Source organism: Zerene cesonia, chromosome 11 (genome assembly GCF_012273895.1).
Source record: "Zerene cesonia ecotype Mississippi chromosome 11, Zerene_cesonia_1.1, whole genome shotgun sequence".
Taxonomy (NCBI): domain Eukaryota; kingdom Metazoa; phylum Arthropoda; class Insecta; order Lepidoptera; family Pieridae; genus Zerene; species Zerene cesonia.
The window spans coordinates 2159845-2186246 of NC_052112.1; the positions used below are offsets into that span (position 1 = coordinate 2159845).

Genomic DNA, 26402 nt, shown 5'->3' on the forward strand with positions numbered 1-26402 from the left:
AAAATTATCAGTACTTTTTTTTTTCACTTATAATAAATCTTAATAAAACTGACAAATTAGTACAATTGATCAGTTTAATTAAGTAAAATAAATCTGTAGAAACTAAAGCCTGTCTTAATTAGAACTGTGTTACCATCTTTAGAATCCCTTACATTTTTGCTAAATAACAGTTTTTATTTATTACATTAAAACTATATTACTAAAAATATGTAAGTACATACACGTATTTGTGGTGATTTATCTTTACATACATTAATAATGGAAAAAGGTGCATGGGCGTGTGTGTATAGAATTAATCAAAGAACTCACCCAAACCAGTCCAATTGGCCACAATAAAGTACCCCCCCTCCGGCACGGTGGGCTGGAAGCCGTTCTCTCGCAGCACACGCACGAGGTTATCGCGTTTCGACAGCAGATCCCTCGCCAGGGAGACGAAGAAACAGTCCGGGCTGTTGATCCGGGCGAGCTCGAACTCCAGGGACCGGGCCACCGCTTCCTGGAATAGGAGTAAATACCAAGCAAAGTTTTAAATATATATATTTTGTGTTATTGTCGGCAATGGAGCTGGTGGATCACCTGATGGTAAGCGCTACATCGCCCATGAAAGGACTGCCGACTTTAAATTGGAAAGGGATTAAGAAAGGATTGGGGAGAGTAAGGAAACGGATATGGGCCTCCGGCTCCCCCACTCACCGAACGAAACACAGCAGTATGCTATTTCACGCCGGTCTTCTGTGGGGGTGTCGTACTACCCCGGTGAGAGAGAGCTGGCCCAATTCCTGCCGAAGCGTGCTCGACTGCCACAATAAGTGTTTATACCACAATAACTATTGAGATAAAACCTGGAACTATATTTTCCCCCCTTCCCTGGTTCATCCATTCGAAAGTTCTTTGCACTTAGTCGAAAAAAATACAGTTTCAATCATATTTTTTATGTTTATCATTTTGAAAAACCTTTTTTAATTTTCTTGTAAACAACTTTATTGTATATGTAAATCACACTAGTATTAAAAATGTGAAAGTTAGTTTGTTTGAATTTTTGTTCGCTGAAACTACTGAAGGGATTTTGATGAGATTTGATATACAGACAGGGTACAAGCTGACTTGGGTGGTAGGATACATTTTATCCCGTTTAAATGCTCCGTTGGAATAAAACAGGAATCTTGATATCCGGGCGGAGCCGGGACGAGCGTCTAGTAATACATTAAACTCAAGATACCCTACAATTCCTGCAGTACCCACCTGTACAGGAGTGCAGCAAGTGTACACGCAGTTCTGGTGGACCACTTGCAGGTTCTTCATCAGGGCAGCCGGTCCGTACGCCCAGCCGATTTTCCATCCGGTCACCGAGAACGTCTTGCCGGCTGAGCCGATCGTGATTGTCCTCTCCCACATGCCCGGTAGCGTCACTGAGATAATTATTGTATATCATAAGTTAATAACAATATATATAGCCCTATATAATAGTTTTAGCCCTTTAGTCTGTGTTTAATGTTTCGCCTGCGGCTTTGCTCGCGTTCTTAATTATAATTCTCGAATCCATCCGAAGGCACTGTAAGTTTTAATTTAAATCGGTCCAGCCGTTTAGCAGGAGTTCAGTGACAAATATACACATAGAAAAAATCACTATAATATAAAATAAAGCCACTTTCCTTCGTCTGTGTGTCTATGTGCTTAGATCTTTAAAATTACAGATACAGACAGAATATTAAAAATCTAGGTTTTGAGCCACACTGATAGCGTTCTGTACCATTCCAAATGCATCCGTTCCCTACATTGTGGCTTATTTCGTGACACCTGATTAAAAGCAGTAAATAAATTTATATCTTACTTTTATACTTTTTATACTTAATAGCATTAAGCTAATGGTTTATAGATATTTTTAAAGAATAGAAAGAGTTCGATCACGAGGCGAGATTCGAACCCATGTCATTCGCCGAACCGTGGTAACGCCTAACCCCTCGGCCAACCGTGATCCCTCTTTCAACTTCATCTGCTATGCATCTAAGGGACATCCCACGTACCCCAAAAAAATGGCACGGGGTGTCTCTTAGGCAAATAAACCCAAATGTGTGTACAAAATTCGATCTGAGGTGGGACCATGGTAGGCCACGCCCATTAGTTCTTTTTTTTGTCATAGCGGGCAATTGAGCTGGTGGTTCGCCTGATGGTGAGCGATCACCACCGCCCACGAACATTCGGAGAGCTAGTGCTTTTACAATTGCGCTGCTCACTTTTAAGAGGTACGGGAAAATAAATTTTGACGACTGTAAAGAAGGAATGCACTGGGAAGGGTTAGGAAAAGGGAACAAGCGTTTAAAGCGTTTCTATGTAGTTCAATGAGTACAATGCTTACCGATCCGAATGTGCTTTTTGGGTTCATACACCATCCACTCGTACACTTCATCGGCCACGCACAGCACGTCATGCTTCTTGCACAAGTCCGCAATCATCTCCAGCTCGTGTCTGGTGAACACCTTCCCCAGCGGGTTGTGGGGGGTGTTGAGGAGCAGCATCTTCGTCTTTGGGGTGAAGAGAGAAGCTAACTCCTTCTCATCTAGCACCCAGTTCGCTGAGGTCTGGTCGCCTTCCATGGATTTCTGGTAGACGATTCAATGACTATTTATTTAAGTTTGGATAATTTAGAAGGTATTTCTACCTTCTTTTAAAAATTCTTTTCTGTCATTGTAAGTTCGGCGATTGAAATGCAAATAGTAATATAATAGAATAAAACTTGAATAAACAAGTAACCACATAAAATTAAATAACACCAAACGGGGGAAAAAGGCACTAGCATTAAAAAAAGCAAAAAAACAAACAAAATCCGAAGTTTAGATGATCTGTGGTAAGAAAACAGAAAAAAACACTCGAATTGATACTTCCTCTTTTTTTGAAATCGGTTTATAAAATACTAACAGGTTTTAAAGCGATGAACTTGGGCACGCCTCCAGCTGATTTGATCATGAAGTCATAACAATCAAAGAATGGTTCGATCACTATAACCTCATCTCCGGTATCCACGTGACCTGAAATATACGACTTAAATTGAATAAATTCTCTAACAAGACCTAAACTACGTTACTCCATCGCATTCTACAAGTTTATTAAATTTTGTTAGACAAAAGTTTAACAGATTTTTTAAATAATATTTTTGCGATAAAAAAACGCCTATTAACTATCTTTCATTTCTCAGAACTAGACTATATTTAAATCGGACCTCACGGAAGGCGCCAACTTTTAATTAAAAAAAAGGTAAAAACAATACATCAAAATTCACACTATCAGATTCAACAAACACATAATAAATTATTTTCTGTTAAACACAGACCGGATTTTATATACAACATAACAACATGATTTTATTACATCTCTGGTTGTATGTATCCAACTCCTTTAGATCCGATTTTAACCCACTTCTAACGGACGGATTTAATGCAAACTCTGAACACTTATCAAAAATTTGTTTTTAAGTTATCAGCGTAATAAGAATTACAAATTCCGTTGAGCAGTACACCATTGCCGAGACACCCCGTACATGATAAAAAAAAATAAAAACTCATTTGCTATTACCTAAAATAGTAGAGAAGAGGGCTTCATATGCTCCACTTGTAACTAGAATCTCTTTAAATGGATCCAATTGACGATTGATCAGCGGCGAATATAGTTTCGATAAATTCTGCACTAATCTTGGATGACCCTGGGGTAAAAAACAAAAAATAATTTAACAAAAAATATTTTTTTTATGTAGTTAATCTAGCAGAATAATAAAAAATCTTGAAAAGTGCAAATCTTGCGACACAAAGGGATCACAAAAGCAATAGAAATTGGTCACCCATAAAATTTATGACAGTAAAAACTTTTGCTTAACCTCTCATTTCTTATTATTTATTGTTAAAGCGGCAACAGAAATAAAATCATTTTTGAAAATTTCAACTGTCTAAATGTCATGATTCATTGAATCTTAGCAATAGAGTCCCATTTTACTCTTAAAGTAGTAGTGTAGGGTACCCTAATAACTAATGGAAAAACAGTAAAAAAATGCTAATTTTTGACTTGATAAATAAATTTACAGATGTGGAAAATAATCATAAGTCTCAAAAATTTTATAATGCTTTGTTATCTTAAATGTGATATGAGAAGGCATATTTATTTCCAAGATAAATGAAAGCTTGTACCATATAACTGAGCAGATAAGGAGATAAATCTATATACTAATAATACAAAACTGTTATTTGTTTGTACGTGCTAATCCCCGAAACTTCATTTAAAGTTTTGATGTAAAAGATCCCCAAGTGCTAGAGGCAGACTGCTATAATAAAAAAAAAATATTTTGAAATTGTTATGTTGTCTTTAATTCATAACTTTATTATACAAGGATTTATAAAACCTTTGTGTTGCATTGTAAATACTTATGACACATACAAAAGATGAAAACTACATAGTATAAAGCAAAGTCGCTTTCCATGTCTGTATATATGCAGAGATCTTCAAAACTACACAACGTATTCTGATGGAGATTTTTTTAAAAGATAGAGTGATTCAAGAAAAACGTTTATACATTTTACGTCATCTATTAAGCCACTCCAAATTGAACGCGTGCGAAGCTGCAGGCGGTAAGCTAGTTGTATATATAATTACTTTGAATTTATTTGTAAGAATCAAAAAACACTTATATAAATCACTTACAAAGCCTCTAGTGTACTGATTTAGTAGACAATTCTCTCCCGTAGCAATGTCGCTGAGAGCTTTGGTCACATGATCTGGTGGAGGAAAGTCGGGGAAGCCCTGGCCGAGATTAACAGCAGGCTTGTAGTCTGCTGCCAATTGGATATATTCTACCCTGCAATTATAGACATGTCTTCAACAACAGACAAATAACACAGAAATTTTGCAATATGTCAAATACAATTACTTTTATAGATACATTCACCGTTAATTATGGATTCATTAGCTAATCTAAGATAGTAAGTAAAAAGCTAAGTTAAGAATAATCTCGTGAATCCTATTGAGTGTGGGGAAGAACCAGTTTACTTGTTTTTCAACCGTCCTTAATAGAGAGGTTCTCAATTCAACTGCTATATTATGGATTTGTCACCTTAAAACTGTTGTTAAGTTGGTTGGGTAAACTGATTTTGAAGATTATTTTTTAGTTGAAAACTGGCGTCTCCCATGTGTTCCCATTTAAATTTAGTCTTGCTCTAACAATATGGTGGTGGTTTAGTTTTCTGTCTAAAATTGTTTTATATATATTGTTATTTTATTTAGGAACTAATATAGTGCAGCTGCTAAGTGTTCCATATCTCGCCAGATCCTTTATAACTAAGTCATTATAGACGCCTAAGATGAAAAACTGGAATAATTTGGTTAAAACATCAAATGTCATGATCAGCATCCACAGCAAAGGAAGTTAGATAAGTGAAATAGAACAAGCTTTATTTATGACTTTCACGAGTAGCGTGCTGACGATAAACAGTCCTATAAACAGTTTTTATCAAAATACTTAAATTATTATTAGGTCAACAATTTATAAGGTACTCAATTTCCTCTTAAGAAATATCTATGAGAGTCGAGAGATAACAGTTAAAAGATGTAATTGCGTAATCGAGCAACATTGATAAAGAGATGAAAGAAATAATTACCAGACACTTTCTTCGCCGGCACCATATCGCGACGGCAATTTGAATTTATTATTCATTATAGAAACAGTCTTTATTCCTCGACGTATCACTCTTGAATGTTCAGAAATCAGTGTGGGACTTTGCGCCGCAACACAAAAGACTTTCCTCCACCTAAACATCATAAATCTATTAAAGAAATAATTGTACCCAGCACAGCTGTCTTATCAGAATGTAAACATAACCTTATTTACTGACAAACGATACGTTTTTGTCTTTGGTAAGCTTATTCAAAACATTGTATTTAAATTAGATACATACATAGAGCGTGAATTAGTTGATAACGATTACCTAGCTTATTTTTGTTTTATTTTGTAATTACCAGTTCTAATTACTTTGACATGTTTATCAAAGTGACACTGACAACCGACAGTTGGCGTGATATTTTTTTATTGAAAACTTAAGGCATGGTAGGGAAAACGTAAATATTTATGTATGTCACATCATTCCTTTTTTATTTTGCACGGAGTCAGGTAGTATATTGGCGTTAAGGAAGACCTTACAGCTTTGGAAGGACTTCCATTTTACGAAAACTTATATTATTTGGCTTTGTACTCTTTACAAAAGCTATAAATATTCAATTCCTGCACGTTGTAATAATGCAAAATTTTCTTTTTAATATATAAATATTTACAGGAAGATTTGTTAAAGAGGCGTATTATTACGGAAAGTTTATTTTTTGGTGATTTCGTTACTATTCTAGTTGTAATCCACCCTGTTACTCTTTAGGGCACTCCACTTTTTTATCAGATACTCCTCATCAAATGTTTCCCGTGCTTATTTTTTATTATTGTATTGCAGTTGATACTCAGTTACTTACGTACTTCAAACTATTAAGTGATTACCAATTACGTGATTTTGATAATTTATTTAAAATAACACAATACTTCATAATATTATATGATGATTATAGTCGTATTATTAGCGCACTAAAGCATAAAGCGTTTAAGATACCATTATGCATATAATAATATAGTTACGTAATTATCTTTCAGAGTGGAAACTAAGCTAACTAAGCGGATTGGTGGTTGTCCATTATAAGAGGTAAATGTTTGCTGAAGTTTATAAGCCGATTATTCTTATATTTAGCTAAGCACACAACAGTTCATACCTACTTTACATAATTTACGGCACAAAAGAATATTTTAAAACTTTTCTACCGTTTGTACTCTTCGTCTTCTATAATTGAATACGGTCCGTCATAACGTGATGTAGTAATAAGTATAACGTCTTGAGTAAATTTAATATAACATAAACAAAATAGACAAATTATATCATTGAAATATTCATGCAAAACAGTTCTGCCCAACGTAGATAAAATGCGCGTATACAATTATTATCAATGCCGGCTATTCATATTGAAATACGTACCTGAGTTACAGCCACGTCGCAAATAAAGTTAGGATCGTGATAACTGTTCAGAATTTAGTTCATTCATCATTCAGCGCCCTTGTTTGCAAGTTTTACGGTGGGTTTTCATGGCGCGGTTTGAAAAATGTCATGAGAAAATATGTTTTTTGTAAGTTTTAAAAGGATAGATGTAATTCAAGTTTTGTTCATCAAGGAGCGATGATATGACATTAAATTCATGAATCATCATGGAAGTACTTTATTTAATTATTTTTAGCAAGCTAAGTGAAAAATAGTAAGTGATATTTATTCTTTAAATTTTTGTATAAAGAATATCGATATGACGCTGGCGTTGATACTTGATATATCTGTAAACGGACCGTAAATTAAGATTTTGTGATTGAATCTGAACTATTGTAATATTAATTATTAATTTCCCTTGGTTTATGATTTTTTAGAAGTTTTTGTGCGAGTATTAGTGCGACTAAGGTCTGAGGCGATAACTAGTATCAATATTAAAAAAAAAACACTTTATAAAATTAGTAGATATTCTGAGAGTGCTGGCTGGCTGGCTGACGTTTGACCATGTTTTAATATTTCATGTTGTAATTTTTAATATTTCATTGAGTTAGGTATGCATTATGATTTTTCAACTTACGTCATGTAATCCTAATCGAATATACCATAAAATATTATTCATGGTGCTGTGTTTATTTCAATTATATGCAATATTAAAAGCACGCGAGGCTATAAACTTTTATAAATAATCTCAAAACAATGGTTATATAAATATGTCCTTCAGTGCAGTGACTATTGTTTTAAGATTATTTAAATTTTAAAATTTCAAACCATGACAGTGCCAGGTATTTAAATTAATTATGAGCTTCGGAAAACCTTTTGTAATTTTTTCACATTATTATGTTACAACGGGCAACTGATCTGGTGGTTCGCCTGATGGTAAGCGAACATTACCACCCACGAATTTGCAGAGGTCCGACCTCTGTGTTGCCTGCTTTTAAAGGGTAAGGGATAAATCAGGAGAGGATTGATGGGGGGAATAAAGGAATAGATTGAAAAATATAAATTTTCCGTTGACATCTATTTGATCTATTTCCCGCCAAATAATGTTTGACAACGGCCATAATAATCAAGAAAAATAAAGACTTTGTAAGATCCGACATTACGCTGTCTCGCTGTAAATTTAAAATTGAGTTTCAAATTCATTGACTAAACGATCAATTTCTAAACGAATTCTCTCGAAAATCAAACACGGATAAATTGTATATTAAAAAGTTTAGTCCAAAATAAACAATTGAATTTTATTGTCGAATGAGTACAATAAATGTTATTTGTATGAAATTAAAACAAGTTTATTCAGTTTTTGTTATATTTATTAGCCATCCTATATTTTTTTTTTATGATATTAACTAGTCGTGCCCCGCGGTTACACCCACGTAGTACATGACGTTATACAGCCTAAAGCCTAACATCTATCTAACACTGAAAGAGTTTTTCTAATCGGGCCTCCTGAGTGAGAAGTTCCTGAGATTAGCGCGTTCAACCAAACAAACAAACAAACTCGCTAGTTTCATAATATTTTGTGTTTCCACATATATATTAAATTATCTTCCGTCCGCGCAATTAAGCATTTAATCGGGATAAAAAATATTCTATCACCCAAGTCAGCATATACCATGTATACCAAATTTAATAAAAATCCGTTCAGTAGTTTCAGCGTGATTGTCGGACAAACATCCATACAAACAACCTTTCACATTTATAATATTAGTGTGATATAATTCTAGATAGGTTTCTATTTCTTTAAACATTTCTTCTATTAACACTTTTAGCAAGCAACTATTTATAGCTGGAAAGGAGCTAAAAGTATTTGCAGGAAGTCTCACTGAAGTTTGCCGATTGGCTCTCGAGGGCAAAGTTTTTGATAGAATTGCGAAGTTAATAATACTTGCTTTCCTCGAGTTCTTACGATGGCGAAATATACAACTGATAAATAGTTATTTCGTATAATAGAATAGCAATATATTAGTATGTTGTATACATTGTGAAATAAATGTATTTTTGTATTAGTACTAGCTGACCCGGCAAACGCTGTTTTGCCTTACTCTTATCATTTAGAGGTATAAAAAATAGATGTTGGCCGATCGAATCGGTCAAGCCGTTTCGGAGGAGTATGGCAACGAAAACTGTGACACGAGAATTTTATATATTAGATTATACTACTTAATCAATCATAAAACAAACCATATCACTTCAAACCCGACCCATGTTTACCCCCTTATTAATAACATCGGTTATAATTAAAAATAAATCTAAATTTATACGTTAATACGATATTTCTATAAACGAAAATTCGTTCAAAAATTGCAAAAATAACGAGTTACCCGTAGACTCATAAATAAACTCTTTTATCCTACTATCCTACTAATTCTACTTCCTACATCTTATCCTATTCTACTAACATCATAAATGAGAAAGTTTGTAAGGATGTGTGTGTGTTTGTTGCGCTTTCACGCAAAAACTTCTGAACCGATTGCAATGAAATCTGGTACGTAGATAGCTGGAGAACTGGAATAACATATAGGCAACTTTTTATCCCGATATTCCTACGGGATACGGACTTACGCGGTTGAAACCGTGGGGCGCAGCTAGTAGTCCATAAGAGCTGAAATGACGCAAGCACACATTCATACAATCAACCAATCATCACTCTTAGATGGCTCTGTCGGTATAAAGGTCCGTACGCATACATACGCATCGTACGCGAACGCATTATGCTCAGAAATAAGAACACACGAATCACTAAAAGCTATTGATACTACTAAAAAAGAAATCACTATTAAATTACTATATTGCTTGGAGAATAAATTGCATGATTTTTAATTATTTAAATAAATGTGTTTTTTCCTAAATTTCTTCTTGTAGCGTTATGTTTTCCACACATTATCAAACTAGCAAACATCCTGAAACACATTATGCATGATTCTGATTTTGTTTTAGTACAGCGGATTATACATTTTAAAGTATTATAAACGTATTTCGCCCATATACTCCCCTTAATGTACATGGGTTGATTATTTTGGGAGGCTCAGAGTTAATGAACACCTACATAATTTGGGAAAAGACATCAGCTTTAATTTAACTCGCAAATTGGACTTTCTTTCGTCTAATTAAGTCTGCATAACGTGTAATGTAGGCCAGTTTCTTTTAATTAATTTTACGTTGTGTTTCGTTAGGTTTCATTATTCTTTATCATATTTAAAATACTTAATAGATACTTGTATTGGGTGATATATTGTAGATATTATTTCGATAATGTATTGTTATACGAAATAAATAATATCTACAATTCTATATGTTTATTGATTATCTTGATAAAAACAAATTGAAATAAAATGGATATGAGTAATAGTGTTAACATATTTATTGAGAAAATACGTATAATATATTTAGTTTTAAACGAGTTTTTCCTTGTTCTATCAAAGGGCATTTAGTTACAACTAGTACGGAAATCGGGTTTTAAGTAACCCTTTTTTTTCTATAATATTATTAAATCTAGCCGTTGCTCTTTTAGAAGACGAAAGTAGACCTTTATTATATAAGATGTCGGATTACCCTCATCCCAAAAAAAGCTAAAGTTGATTGACAATAACGAAAATCCATCAATATTGTAACAATAAAATGTCTCATAAACCATATTGTTGTGTTTATTCAATGTGTGCATAGCAGGCCAGGTCTGAGAATCAGCCAACGTCTACTTTTCATACATCTAATGATAAGAGCAAGGCATAACAGTGTTTGCATGATCAGCTAGTATTTATATACAGTTTTATTTAATCACAATAAACTTTTTACTTCTAAAGTTTATACAGATTGTGCTAATCTCAATAAAGTTTGTTATTTATGTAATAAACGACGTTCTTCTGTGTGTGCAATGAAATACTGAGATTGGGTTACAGAAAGTTTGTATAAGCTGTTTCAGTAATAGCTAAGTTTGGAATGTTTTTCTTCGTTGTAGTACCTGTGTTTTCTTTCTATACGACTAGCGGTTCGCCCCTGCTTGCCCCTGCTTCGTCTGGGTACATATACTTATAATACAGCTATGTAAAGTTGCAGCTTTCATATGGTGAAAAAACGTTTGAAATCGGTCCAGAAGTTTTGGTGTGGGAACATTCAAACATACTAACAATTAATCTTCATTGCGTGAAATAGTAAAATGCGAGCATATTCATTACTAGATGCGCCCCGCGGTTTCACCCGCGCAAGACCGTATGCCGTAGGAATATCGGGATAAAAAGTTGCCTATATGTTATTCCAGTTGTCCAGCTGTCTACCTACTAAATTTCATTGCAATCGGTTAAGTAGTTTTTGCGTGAAAGAGCAACAAACACACACACATCCTTACAAACTTTCGCATTTATAATATTAGTAGGATACTAATCCTTAAGGATACCTTCCATTTTCAGGGTCAGAGCTGATTTGGGAGATAGGATACCTTTATCCCGATTAAATGCTCCATTGGGATAAAACTAATTGATATCCGGATGTATAGAATCTTGATAATATTTCAAAATGTTTGCCAGACAGAAAATGGATGAATGTGGATTTACCATCAGATTTTTTACAATAGTGGCATATATTAGAAACATATGAGGAGGCTGGTTCCTTATTACAAACAAAAACGAAAATATTCCTTAAGTATTATGTTATCTGTGGTGCAGACATGTGCTCGGTAATTATTGTTCCTTATTTCTTGTGGCTACGTAACTCAACTGAGACAATAATTAAATTAAAAAATATTGAAATTCAGCTACAAATGTATTAAAATAATGCGACCTAAAGGCTACCGACTGCAGATGGCCGGCCCCACGATTTAATAGTGAGATAGAACGCAATGGAGTACGTAGTCCATAAATTTTCCATGTTATTGTGTAGAATGACACAGAAAAAGCGTTGTTAACCTTGTGCAAAAATTGATTTAGAAACATGAACTAACCTGTCTAAAAGAAAGTAATGCATAACGTTAAACCATAGAATTAGAAAAGGAATCTGATTTAAAATTCTGTTATAAACAGCGATTATTGCAAGACTAGCTTAACTCCAATCGATTTCCCTGTAGCGATAAAACTAAATTCATCCATCGTACCACCTTTGAACTATTTGTATCAAATTCATCGTGCACATAGTATACATTGCTCTCCAGTCATGAGACACTGTGTGACCATATCTATTTTGAAGAGCAATGTATATTGATCCGAATTGTTTAATACGTATTTAAGGGTTGGCGGATAGTTCAGTGCTATTTATTATCATTTCAGTACTAACAGTAATGGCACGTTGAAATAGAATAACCCGTAATTAGGAGAGATAAAAACATAGACCTTTGCAATTTGTTCGGGCGAAAATATCAGGTTTCAGCGTTTACTGAGGGTAAATTTCGGGTCAGTTGAGATAGCCAGATAATTGTATAACATTAAGTCATATTTGTTTGGCCAGTAAATAATAATATGGACGAGAAATTATATTATTCTTATATTTTCTACAAAAAAGGTTACCTACAGGGCGGACCCTTGGACCCTTCCCAGGGTACACCCTGGTGACCAAACTTACAGGTGACCTTTGCAGATTCATGAAATACGTTCTTTACGGTTGAAATAAAAAATGTGGAGTTGAACGTCCACCATAAAGCGGTGACTGAAGTCCGTAAATACAGTCCATATTGTAATCCTGTAGATTTTATCGAACATAAAGTCATAGAGTCATCGAATAACAAAAAAATCTTCTCCTCCTTTATAGGGAATGTCTGTTAATTAGTAATTTTCATATAAATAAATTTTCGCGCGTATATGCAAACTCACAAGTATATATATTACATGTCGATGTACGTGTGTCTGTGTTTTTGTGTGTGTTGGATCGTAGTTCACTTACGGATAGACCGATTTATATCCGTTTTTTATTTAAAAGCTAGTTTCCTTGCGGTGATTCTTAGCTATGTTTGATGAAACGGGGCAAAGGTTGCGGTCGCCACGGAACGACAAAATGGCGGAAATTTTTTTTGTATTAAGTTTGTATTTCTTGTTTGGAAATTTTCTCCAAAAAAGCGTGAAAGCATTTTTTTAATCTGATATAAACACGTGAAGACTATCAATTTATATGTTAATTAAAATGATGACGCGAAATTGAATACAAAAAAATTCTGGCTACTATCTCTAATTAAAAATAATTGACTTCAGGTACGTTTACATTATATCAAAAACTACATGAAATTTTATATAACGATAATTACTTATCTAATTATTAACGATATGACTAAATAACAATGTAAAGGACATATTAGTTTAGAAAACAGTATATCAGTATACCAGTTTTTAAGGAGTATTCCCTTGTTAAACTAACATAATTTAATTACAACTAGTTCTATCTAGGCAAAACGCGATCTAACTGTGTATTATATATTTCTCTCATGTCACAGAATTCGTGATAAACATAGGTATATTCAATAAGTCTGAGAGGCCGTCGTAAATTATTTTTTATATCCCTAAGTGATAAGGGTGTCTAGTAGAACATCGTTTGCTGTATCAGCCAGAGACCTTTATCATAATTTATTTTTCTTAACCAATATAAACTACCTTTACTTTATCAAGTTCGTTTAAGTATTAATTAGTTATTTAGATTGTTGAAGTCGCTCATATTACGTGTGTTACTTAATTTTATGTATATATGTATGTTTTGAAAGGGGAAAAGAATTATATAAACATGCTTATAATATTATTACTTGGTTTTCTTATGATATACGATGTCCAGGGTAAGTCTGTATTCTATTCGGTAGGAATCCGATATAACCCACGGTTTCTTCCCCGGAAAAGTTGTGCAATTATCCCTTGGAGTAAAAGAATTTAGTTTATAAAACTGAATATAACTTTATAAAATAACTAATTTAAATTCAACTGTAAAGTTAATAATTTAACTGTTCTTTTAAAAAATTATATACAGGATCGCTACATTTTAAATACTAAATACCATTGTTGACAATGTGACGAATTTTGAACATTTTCAAAACATTTTCGAATTCTTTCAACCCGAATTCTTCAATGAGAAATATATTCTCTTTATCACATAATTCTTAATACCTTTTGCTAATATTCTAACTTGAATAATATAATTAAATACAGAAAACTGCGTAATCACGCTTTTTTAATGTTTAATGAACCCAAACCACAAAACGTGAAAGAGATTAATGTGCCATTGGATGCCTATTTTTGCCCTGACTGAATCCAGGATAAATTTCTGTAATTTTTTTCACTTGGAGCCGCGGGTTTTCATTTAATTACGCTACATCCATTTTCCATACTAATTTGCAGAAGTAGAACCTGTCCAAATGCCTTTTCCGTTCTAGAACAGTTTTTCCTCGCCTTTACTTACGCAAAGTTAGAGACATTGACACTGATGGTATCTTGCTTTACAGGGAGGGTTTTCAGCTTCAGAAACCCAACGGCTTCTACCAAGATAATCGGTGGTGATGACGCACCAGATAAAGCGATTCCGTACCAAGCGTCTTTGAGGCGGCTCTCCAACTCGCACTTCTGTGGTGGTTGCATTCTTAATAAACGATGGATTTTGACAGCTGCCCATTGTGCTGTTGAGTAAGTGATATTTTTAATTTCATAGCGGGCAACTGAGCTGGTGATTTGCCTGATGTAAAGTGATCACCATCGCCAAGATAATTCACAAAGGCAGTGGCTCTGCGAATGTGCTGCCCACTTTTAAGAGGTAAGATTAAGGAAAAGATTGACGCTGGAAAGAAGGAATGGACTGGGAAGAGAGAGGAAAAGGAAATGGGCATATGAAAAAAATGTATTTAGACCAAACTATTTTAAATGATTTCGCCAGACTGCTGTTTATTAATCTACTCGTTATATCTAAAAGCTTTCTCTTTGTAACATAATTTATGAGCTATTTTATGCAGTTATTTCCTGCTTTTACAATGTGTATAATTTTAATTAATTTATGAATATTACAAGGTAAGAGCATGCGATGGTAAAATACATCATAGTACTAAAGTATTAATATTATTACATGTTGTGTATTCAAATACATGACGTTCCTTTAGCTAAATAACTAGCAACAAAGAATTTACTATATTAATAACTAGCTGTACCCCCGACTTCTTTCTCTTTCGTCAATAAATGCTTATTTTGACTTTCACCCCTCCCCCGAACGCCCTAATATCAGGAACCACTGGACCGATTTCGCCGTTGGATCTGTACGTCACCCTTGAGTGCTACATATGTACTACGGGCGAAGTCAGGGCGGATAGCTGATAGAAGTGTAAATATCTATAAATGCGAAAGTTTGTAAAGATGTGTGTGTTTGTTGCTCTTTCACGCAAAAGCTACTGAACCGATTCCAATGAAATTTGGTACGTAGACAGCTGAACAACTGGAATAACATATAAGCAATATTCCTAAAGGATACGCACTTACGCGGGTGTAACCGCGGGACGCAGCTAGTCTTTTATAAAATTAAGAACTTTTTTAAAATTAACGCGAACTTCTTTAAAGGGTTCATGAATTTAAATGAAATAGATACCTATTATGATTTTCAACATTGGTTTTGTAGATGAGATCTAATATTACATTGTGAAAAATACTGCTCTCTTTACGCAGCGGGTTTTCTCTTACGATATTTATGAGACAGCATGCTGCATTGTAATAAATAACGTAAAGTTTTATGCAACGTTGCTTTGCTATAAAAATGTATAAGGGTTATAAAAGTTATTTCTCTCGAATTACTTATTTTTGACATAATATTACACTAGCTTAAATTTACAGTATATTACACCAGCTTATATCATAACTTATTAAGTAGTATTCAAATCCACATATAAATAAACATCTTATAATCTTAGATTGATTATGCGTTTTATAGAGTTCGTATCTGAAAAGGAAAAAGACGGAACCCTTATGGTAACTTTGTTGACCGTCTGAGTCATGATTTCATATAGCAATTAGGTTACCAGTCTTCTAAAAGGTTCTTGGTGTATCTAAATATCGCATTCATGTAAATACATGTAAAAGTTGTATAAAACACGTGCATTATTCGATATACTGGGACTTCTATCCTTAAACTTTGTCACCTACTTCGCTCAGTTTCTCGGGATGAAAGGAATATAAATCTCACATGTACGTGTGTATTGTCATTCAGACATATTGTGTCGCTTTCCGGTGTAATGGATGACGGAGAATGGTATCTCACATTTCAATCACGCTCTATTTAGGTCAGTTATTTTAGTTTGTCGTAGGAAATTATTATCGTACGGATAATTTTGTTGAAACCGATTGAAAATTAATGTCAGATTTATATAATACTAGCTGCACCCGGCAAACGCTGTTCTGCCTTACTCTTATCGTTTAGTGGTATGAAAAATAGATGTTAGCCGATTCTCAGACCTACCCAATATGCTTACCAAATTTCAGAGGAATCGGTCAAGCCGTTTCGGAGGAGTATAGAGACTAACATTGTGACACGAGAATTTTATATATAAGATATCATCAAATTATAGAAAATATATCTGTCGTCTATTCGCCAGTGGTATATTTATAGCCCGTATAGGGATTGGGTAAACAATGATTATTGGTGAAAGAATTTATAATAGTTCGAGTAGTCCCTAATTTTATCGCGTTCAAATCCCCACAGAAGGTACATTGGCAATAATAACATAATACTAACATTTGCATAATATAATAGTAACATTTGTATAGGTCCTACATCTACAAATGTTCATTGGTGGTAATGATAGCTTACCATTAAGTGACCAGTTCGTTGTCCGCTCTAACATAAATTATACAAACCAAATAAAATTAAAAACCTAACCTGCACTATTACCATTTTGAAATATGATATTATTTTTCACATTAATGATGAAGCCGAAATACGTTGACAATTAAGTATCTATGTTTGTTATTGTTGACTAGTGCGCCCTTATTACTTTGTAACAAACCCCAATAAAATCGAAAAAAGCTTTACTATTCTGCTAGTAACGATATTGAGTCAGATTGAGCGACAGTCATCCATAACCAGCATATTTTCTAAGCAATCTACACAGATTGTATTTCAGTTATATTTTTTTTAAATGAGCACAATCCGTAATGCGTCGTACGGATTGTGCCTTTGTGTTGATATTTGTGTATAATTGTTCAATATTCGTCCCAACTACACCCACTTTGTTAATAGTCCTTGCATCTATATCAATTATACAGTTGTGTATAATACTATATCAATTTTACAGTTGTGTATAATACTATATCAATTAGACAGTTGTGTATAATACTATATCAATTAGACAGTTGTGTATAATACTATATAAATTAGACAGTTGTGTATAACACTATATCAATTAGACAGTTGTGTAGAATTGCAGTACGTTCATATTACGATCAAACTGATTCAGCACTGCTTCCGTTTGATTTCTAACAGTAGATACTATTATATGAAACGTCAATTTTGCATACGTGAAGCATTTAAAGATTGAATGTTTCAGGTTCACCGCTGATACCATGAGAGTGGTCGTAGGTTCTAACAAACTCGTTGGTGGCGGGCAAACGTACGATGTCGAACAAGTAATCAGTCACGAAAACTATGATGAAACTAAAATCATCAATGATATAGCTCTCATTAAAGTTGCTGCAGATATAGAGTTCAGTGATCATGTCCAGCCAATCGCTCTGCCAACTAAGAATACCAAGCCTGGAGCTAATGTTTTGCTATCAGGATGGGGACGTGAAGGAGTAAGTTATATTTTTAAGACATATGTGTGGAAAAAAACGTCTTGTTGTTTTAAATAATTTATATACAAAAAACGAAATGATCAAAATATAGTTGTACGTAAGTGTTTAAACTATCGCCTTATAAATTTTTATTTATGTGTATTTTTACTGTTTTAGGAAGGCGATATATCAATTCCAAATGATTTACAAATGATCAACCAAACTGTAATAAGTGTTTCCACTTGTAAAGTCGTATTCAAAGATATAAATGATATTGTCGATACTGAGATATGTACTCTTACCATAAAAGGAAATGGATCTTGTCAGGTACAGTAATCAATATAATCTATAAAGATAATATTTATGGAATTGTGGAGTTTGTCTATGATTGATGATCTATATGTATTTCAAGTGCTTAATAGAGGTGATTCCATGACACAAGCAAACGTTTAAGGTGATTTTATGTTAGCATACAATTGAAACTTTACGCCACTTAATTTGGAAAAAGTCATGGATACCGGCTAGTTTATTATAATATTCTATTCAAATATACTTGACTGCAGTTATTCTGAAAGTTCCCCAATTGTGGCAACAATTTAAACACAGCATGAAAGAAAAATAATAGCGTGAAAATATATGTTCTTTTCTCAACGGGTTTTTATGTATTAAACTACGATTCTAACTGAGTGGACGAAACTAATTATTGAAAATTTACGTAATTAATACAACCTCCTGTTTTGAAGTGTTAAGATATATAATGCTAAAACGTTCTTTCCAGGGAGACTCCGGTGGGCCCCTAGTAGAGGATAATGCAGTAGTGGGCATAGTTTCGTGGGGTTTGGGCTGCGAAAACAGGCATCCAGATGTCAACACAAGAGTTTTTTCCTTCGTAGATTGGATTAAAAAACACACTTCAAATCATATGGATTAACGATTTTTATTATATTTATATTGAGATGGAATCCTATCTCAGTAATAGCATATTTCTTTATCTTTGTATATTATATGAATTTATTTCAAAAATTGGTATTTATGATCCTATATCTTAGTTTTGGTTAATTTTATATTGATTGACATTCTATCGTGCAAAACTTAAATATGCCACAATTCCCTATCATGTGGTATAATTCAATTAATGCATTTTTGTGTCACGATCATCATCACCATCCCCATCATCACCCACCACCCACTGTAGGGACACAGGCCTCCTATGAGGGTTCAGGCCATAATACACCACGCTGGCCAAGTACGCGTGGCAGATGTCACATGTCGTCGTACTAATGATTTTTCGACATGCACGTCCTCATTTATTTCTTTATTCGTTCATTCCTCACTGCAGATAAAATTAAAAAATCCTTTTATTTCTTGCACGTGCGTTGATATATTTAAATTAAAATAAAAACCTTCATGTGCTATTTTATTTTACCAGAACCCCTAATAGCAGTAATCAAGGACACTAAATTCAAGTAATTCCCTCCTTTTATAATTAAAATGCAATTTTCGTTTAATTTCAGATAATGTTAAATACTCTACTGACGCGCCGTGCGAGAGATTTTTTCTTTGACAATAGAAATAGAGTCGTTTAACAGCTTGTTTCGCTTGATACTAGCAAAGAAATTTCAGGAATTTCAAAAAACATTGTTCAGACTTATACGCGAAATCATATCTTTACTGTATTGGTTCTTTTGGAAAGAAATAGAAACACTAATGTATGAAGGAAACATCAATATGTTTAATATTGATAATACTTAATCGCATCAGAAAAGAATATGATGAAAAATAAATAATTTTATTAGCGAATCCTCAGAATTTATATACTCACAGATGAAAATGTGTTAATGTTAAAACTATTTTCCATTTTTAAGAACAGAAACTTTATAATAAGAAATATCTAGTCCAAACTGACACTAAAACTTTAAATGACGTTACGCCAGTAGTAGTAGTAGAAAGTAGTAAAACTTCAAACTTTAACAACAACAACCTTGACACATTTATTGGAAACAATTCACAGTTTTCTAATATAACATCTTCAGAACTTTTGTGGTAGTTTGTTCAGCTTCGTTTTCAGCCATGTTGAGCTGGATCCATTCAAGGAACGAGTAAACCCTGGTGTACACGTCCGGGTAGCCTCTGGCACATGGCATTCCCCAAGATACTATCCCCACCACTCGGCTGTTTTCTACTAAAGGACCTCCGGAGTCACCCTGGAAATTGACCATAAATAAGCGACTATTTAAGAAGATGTTGGAGTTTTTGGGCAATCCTTCAGAAGTCTATTGAAGGGGAGATATAGGAGAAATTCTAAATTGAGTATCTGAGTAGAATAAGTTCATGTTTAAGTAGTGTATTATTGAATATTAGTTTTTATTATTATATAAATAAATCACAGAAATTCATTGGTTACAAAAAATATTCACTAATTACTAACTAATGCGACTATAGTCCGAAACTGAATAGGTATATAATTAAAAGTGCTCTTTATTTTGTGTCCTTGCAGTGCTGATGATGATAATGGTAAAATACAGTACTGAGATCTACTTATATTTATGGTTTTTTCTGGTTCATTCTACTTACATGACAGGCGCCTTCCCCAGCCTTTGTTAGGGAGCAAATTTGTGTTTCAAACACAGGGTTGATATCGTCAAACCTGTTCTGGCAATCGTCCACGCTTAGTGAAGTTACATTTATCATCTGTAGGTCATTAGGTAAATTTCCCGGATACTGTAAAAGATGGGAAATTATATAATTTCTGTAAGACATTTTGAATTGTCAAACATGTTTCGAAGACAAGTAGTAATATTAAATAATGGTTGAGCGCTGCAGGCAGCATTTTGAATTTTTATTCTCTATTAGCTGCGCCCCGCGGTTTCACCCGCGTAAGTCCGTATCCCGTAGAAATATCAGGATAAAAAGTTGCCTATATGTTATTCCAGTTGTACAGCTGTCTATCAAATTTTATTACAATCGGTTCAGTAGTTTTTGCGTGAAAGAACAACAAACACACACACATCCTTACAAAATTTCGCATTTATAAAATTAGTAGGATTTCCGATTTCGAGTAATGACGCACACTCATTTAAGTGCCTATGCATTCTTAACAATAACTTAAAAACTACTGGTCAGATTTCAATGATAATTTGCGAACCGGATTATTTATGTATTAAATATAACATTTAAATTAAATATTACAAATTTCTCGCCAATAATAATAGTTAATCTGATCGTATCTTACCGATAGTCTTCCCCAACCAGTCAACAATAACTCAGCTTGGGCTTCTGTATTGCATTCAGGCAGCTGTATCGGCTGGACCCGGTCAGTGAACTCAATGTCTTCAGTAACTTTGATTAGACTGATATCATTCTGAATGAGTCCAGCGTCATATTCCTTATGGACAACAATTTTCTCCACTGAATACTTCTGTCCACCGTTTATAAGACTGTTTGTACCGACTATCACTTTGACTGATCTGGATGTCTTGCTAAAAAATACATATTGTCTATATCAACCCCTATAGAGGCACAGGAATTTTGTATAGTTTGTGTATAGGTAATTTATTTCCATTCACATATAAAAATGAATAACTTATGTTGTTAATTATATAACTGAGAAGCTACGAATTCAACTCATTACTTTAAGTTTTTGCAATGTTGTAAACGAATGAATAGTACAAAGAACTAAATGAAGATTTGTATATTTAAATACTAGCTGCACCCGGCAAACGCTGTTCTGCCTTACACTTATCATTTAGGGATATGAAAAATAGATGTTGGCCGATTCTCATAGATACCGGATAAGCACAAAAAATTTCATCAAAGTCGGTCAAGCCGTTTCGGAGGAGTATGGCAACGAAAACTGTGACACGAGAATTTTATATTTAAATATACTAACAAATAACTGAGAATCTTTCTAAACGCAACTACAACTTCGTACAATTTCTTTGTAACATAGGCCACTCCTACCACTTGACTTGACTGCCCGGTTTGGTCCAGGATAAAAACAAAATAAAATATAGTCTTTACCACTCACAGATAGCGTGATTTTCTATTGATAAAAGAATTTTTTAAATCGTTTCTATAGATCTAGAGATTACCTCCTACAACTTCACTAACAATTTTAACTTCTTTATTATAATTGTTTATTATAACAGATAAAAATTTGCAAAAATCAAAGGCAATTTATCCAAAAACTTCCCAGTCTTTTAAAGGACATACTCATAGAATATTCAAGGCTTACCCAACAGTGCAATGAGCGGCGGTCAATATCCATCTCTCATTCAAAATGGACCCACCACAAAAGTGTGATCCGTACAGGCTACGTAGAGATACTTGGTATGGTATACCCCCGTCTGGTGCATCTTTTCCCCCTACAATTCTGGGCACATACTCAGGAACAATACGAAGAATCGCTCCTGTATATTTTAACAAAATTTTAATAATTCTGTAATGAAATATTTGAAGTGTGAACCTACTCTAGGTTTGAGATACTAATTCTGAGAAAATATACTTATTACTACATAGTATAAAGCAAAGTCGCTTCCCGCATCGGTATGTTTGTATGTTTAGATCTTTAAAACTAGACAACGGATTTTAATGGATTATTTAATAGATAGAGTGATTCAAGAAGATTTATATGTTCTATCGAAAAATGGATAGCTTTTTCTTTGTTAGTAATGGGGTATTTGTTAGTAATGACTGTTTGAGCACTTAATGTATGCATAATAATTGTTGGTTGGTTGGTGGTTGTCTTTTGGACGATGAAATTTACAAAGGATATGAAAATGAACGTGAAAAATTATACATATATATATAATAGTAAACAGCAATATTCGATGTATATATGTAGTTATTATTTGTATGTATTGTATGTATTAGTTTATTAGTTTAGTATATTTTATCTAGTGTATAGTTAGTTTATATATATATATATATATATATATATATATATATATATATATATATATATATATATATATAATATGTATATTTGTATATATGTGTGTGTGTGTATATTTATATATTTGTGTAAATATATGTATATGTTGTATGTAAATTTGATTGAATGTTTAAAAGTATCTGTTTTTCGTCCCGCTTATAGTTTAGCAGTATGCTCGTTACCTTTTACCGTGGTTGCCTGGAAGAGATCATTTCTAAGTGATAAGGCCGCCAAACAAATTGTACACTTTATTTTACTCATTATTATTATTATCTCTAAGTTTCCTTCTATGTACAATGTTGTTGAAGAGTTAAATAATAAATAAATAATAAACAATAATATAGTCACAACAAATTATCATGTAGATGTTATACACCTGTCGTTCTTTAATTATTATGAAACTTGTGTTGTGTATTTGTTTCTACGTACTATATTATCTATATTTTGTACAATTATTTATTAAAGACTTTCTTTTTACAAAGTACGGGACATTAATTTAAAATTTGTTAGAATGGTGAAATTTGAAAACGACTAAACTGTTTGAAAGGAGGAAATAAAGTCTTTATTAAAACTGTTAAATACATACAATTATATTAGTAGAAACGAAAGCCTGTGTTAGTAAAAACTGTGTTGCAGGCTTTAGAATCCCTCACATTTTTGTAAATTATAGTTTCTTTCAGTTTTTTTATTTTTCAATTAAGTATATTAAAATAGAAAAAGTGCTTGCATGTGTGTGTGTGGGTGTGTGTGTATGTGTGTGTGTAGTAAGTATTTTATGAAAGATAAATACATCTGATTAATTTATAGTAGGAATAAAGGAAATTAAAGTCAAAAAGAAAAATTTAACAAACACATTATAAAAGAATACAACGATCAAAAGAAAAACGATTTTCTACAAAAATGGTCCAGATTCTAAAATGGGACTAAATGCCAATAATATCCTTTCACACAAGAATCATGTCATTGGTTGAAAACCCATGGAGTTATCAAGTAAGAGAACAAAACATTCAGTTCAATTAAGAACTTCGTTTGTTTTGGAAACGTCAATTTAAATAGAAAAAAGCTCACCTTGCACATAGCATATTATCACAAACAATAACGTTACGTGTTTAAACATTTTACCCAAATGTACCGTAGGATATTTTACTACAAAATGAATTAAATGAACCGCTTTTATAGTAATTAATATCAGATATGAAGCAGGTCAAAATACTTGAGCTTTATCTCAGGAACCAAAACTACCCACTTATGTATTTCAAGAGGACATTTTGTCATATACCATAATACATACTGCGTACGAGATATCAAGTTAATTGGTTAAATAGAAAATTCATTCCATTATGAACATAAATATTGTCGTTCATTCCAAAAATAAAAGGCTTCACGGACGAGAAATGTATACAACATTTAAAAGCATTTCAATGCTATAAATAAAAATTAAATTTAGGTTTTACGGACGTTAAATGATATGCATTCAGTTTAATATATATTTGCATGAGACATATATATATTTAATTTACGATTGCACAACTTTTTACTAAGTAGTCCGATTTTTTGTTGTTTGTCATTCTTTCACGTCCAAACGCAGCGATTTTGTAATATTCTTTTTGTGTCTGGAGAAAGAAAGGATAGAATTTTAGCTTGAAATATTCGTTCCCATGGGAATATCCAAGCGGGTGAAGATCCTGGTGCATAGATAGTTGTGTAATATTTTTACGTATTATTTGCTGATACACAATATTTGGTGTAGGTGAAAAAATTATACTTTTAGACTTCCTTATTGTAGTCTCAAGCTCAGATTATTTAAAAATACGCTTGTACAGTAATATGTGTGCCAGAAAGAAAAGACAGATAGGCCCGGGTTGTTGCCAGCAGAGTTTCTGTTCCTGTGGGATTACCGGAAAGATAATTATCCTATATCCTCTGGAGTCATGTCCGTACTAATTTTCATCCAAATCGGTTGGCTTAGACATGAAGAAAAGATAGACATATAGACAATGTTACTTTCGCATTTATTATGGCAGGGGATTAGCTATCTCAAGGATTCATTCTTGTGTAAACGTATCCGTATTTAACAGGCGTAATAAGCAAGTAACCTACTCCGTTGAGAGTATAACATCACTTGACTGCGCTGTTACTTGAAGTGATTTAACTCTATTATATAACTAGCTCTTGACATTGATAATTGCTATTATTATAACTGGCAAGTCACCTTGTGTGTGAAGTGCATGTTCAATGAAGACTCAGATATAGGGCTCATTTTTCCAGGATATAGTTTCCTGAGAAAGTGGAACATTTTGGCGCCGATTTCAAATAGAGGAGTGGATAGCGCTTATAGTTGGTTTTTAATAATTATGGAATCATGTGCTTTTTGAGTAATTATAGAATCTTGAATGGTAACTCCCCCTAGGGAGTCTGTGTCCCTCTTTGTAAAAATAATTATATTAGAAGTTGACTTGACCGCCTTTTATACGCAGCTATCAAAATATTTTTGGTCGGGAAGTAAACATTGGCTATGTTGTCATGCTTAACCCTAAACTTTTTTTTTGTAGGTGAATTATATATTTTTATGTTATAGCGAGCAACTGAGCAGTTCGCCTGATGGTAAGCGATACACCGCTCAGCGAATGTCTCAGCTAATGCGTTTCCCGCTCTGAGGGGTAATATATTAGGAAAGGATTCACTCGAAAGAAGGAATGGACTGGGAAGGGTGAGGAAAAGGAAAGGGGCCTCCGGAAAATTAATAAAAGAAAGTGAAAAAGTAATTAGTTAAAGATATAAATACCAAGCAAAACGCTCCATTGCTTGCTCTGCTCTAAATAAAAGATTAAATCAAATTTCGCCAGCGTGTTGCGTAACAAGAGAAAATATATCATAACTATCCTTTAAAGTTAAAACGAAGAAATTGGGATATATTTTCGTTCCATCACAGTTAGGGGTGTCACGAATGAAATGTCGGAGGTAAAAGTTTTCACAGTATGACCATTTATCACCTACTGGGATGGACAGTGCGCGTCTGTTAGAATTTGTCACTGTGATGGATCGGCCACCAAATATATGTATATGGAATGTATCCATATTTTTGATTCAACGTTAATTCAAGTTACCTTTTAAACAATACTTTCTTTTACAAGAATAATGTCAGTATGTTATATTTGTATCATTTTATTTCTCATTTAATATCATTCATTCTTTGATAAAATAATATGCATGTATAAAGGCCCGTTTCCTTTTCCTCACCCATCCCAGTCCATTCCTTCTTTCCAGTCGTTAATCCATTCCTTTTCCCTTATCCCAAAAAAGCGGGCAGCGCATTCGCAGAGGACCAACCTTTGCGAATGTTCATGGGCGGTGGTGATCGCTTACCATCAGGCGAACCACCAGCTCAGTTGCCCGATATGACATAAAAAAAACCCTATTTTCCTATTAGATCGTAGGCTTGTTTATCAAAATCGTTTAAATCTGTTCAACAGTTCAGATTTAAAAGCAAAAAAAAACACAGAATCAGCAGAATATTATTTTGCGAATCAGTCATGATTCCTGCTATTTTTGACAACCCCGTAATTACAAATTAGCGGAGATTTATATTCATCAACACGAATTAGAACCGAATTAGTGACTGAGGCTGGCAAATCACTTCTAACACAATCAGTTACTAGT

General features: G+C 33.5%; 3 protein-coding genes across 3 annotated transcripts in view; 1 reads left to right on the forward strand and 2 right to left on the reverse strand.

Annotated features, from left to right (window-relative positions):
• The window catches only part of LOC119830402 (kynurenine--oxoglutarate transaminase 3), an 8123-nt gene extending 2074 nt beyond the window's left edge, over positions 1 to 6049 (reverse strand). The window contains exons 1-8 of the mRNA XM_038353408.1: positions 5937 to 6049; positions 5640 to 5789; positions 4687 to 4840; positions 3571 to 3697; positions 2917 to 3026; positions 2357 to 2600; positions 1243 to 1409; positions 310 to 496 (exon numbers count right to left, since the gene is read on the reverse strand). Coding sequence (XP_038209336.1) covers positions 310 to 496; positions 1243 to 1409; positions 2357 to 2600; positions 2917 to 3026; positions 3571 to 3697; positions 4687 to 4840; positions 5640 to 5789; positions 5937 to 5938 — 1141 coding nt within the window. The 5' untranslated portion in view covers positions 5939 to 6049. The remainder of the gene's footprint in view (positions 1 to 309; positions 497 to 1242; positions 1410 to 2356; positions 2601 to 2916; positions 3027 to 3570; positions 3698 to 4686; positions 4841 to 5639; positions 5790 to 5936) is intronic.
• An 8440-nt stretch (positions 6050 to 14489) lies between these two features.
• LOC119830498 (chymotrypsin-2-like) lies at positions 14490 to 18740 on the forward strand. The gene is made up of 4 exons (XM_038353543.1): positions 14490 to 14686; positions 17584 to 17830; positions 17987 to 18136; positions 18588 to 18740. Exons 1-4 carry the CDS (start codon positions 14490 to 14492, stop codon positions 18738 to 18740), a joined length of 747 nt encoding a protein of 248 aa, XP_038209471.1.
• Positions 18741 to 19824: 1084 nt separating this feature from the next.
• LOC119830499 (chymotrypsin-2-like) lies at positions 19825 to 23819 on the reverse strand. Its single transcript, XM_038353544.1, has 6 exons — positions 23811 to 23819; positions 22925 to 22940; positions 22044 to 22218; positions 21042 to 21288; positions 20384 to 20530; positions 19825 to 20013 (listed from the first exon to the last, which is right to left on the reverse strand). Exons 1-6 carry the CDS (start codon positions 23817 to 23819, stop codon positions 19825 to 19827), a joined length of 783 nt encoding a protein of 260 aa, XP_038209472.1.
• Between the last annotated feature and the right edge of the window lie 2583 nt (positions 23820 to 26402).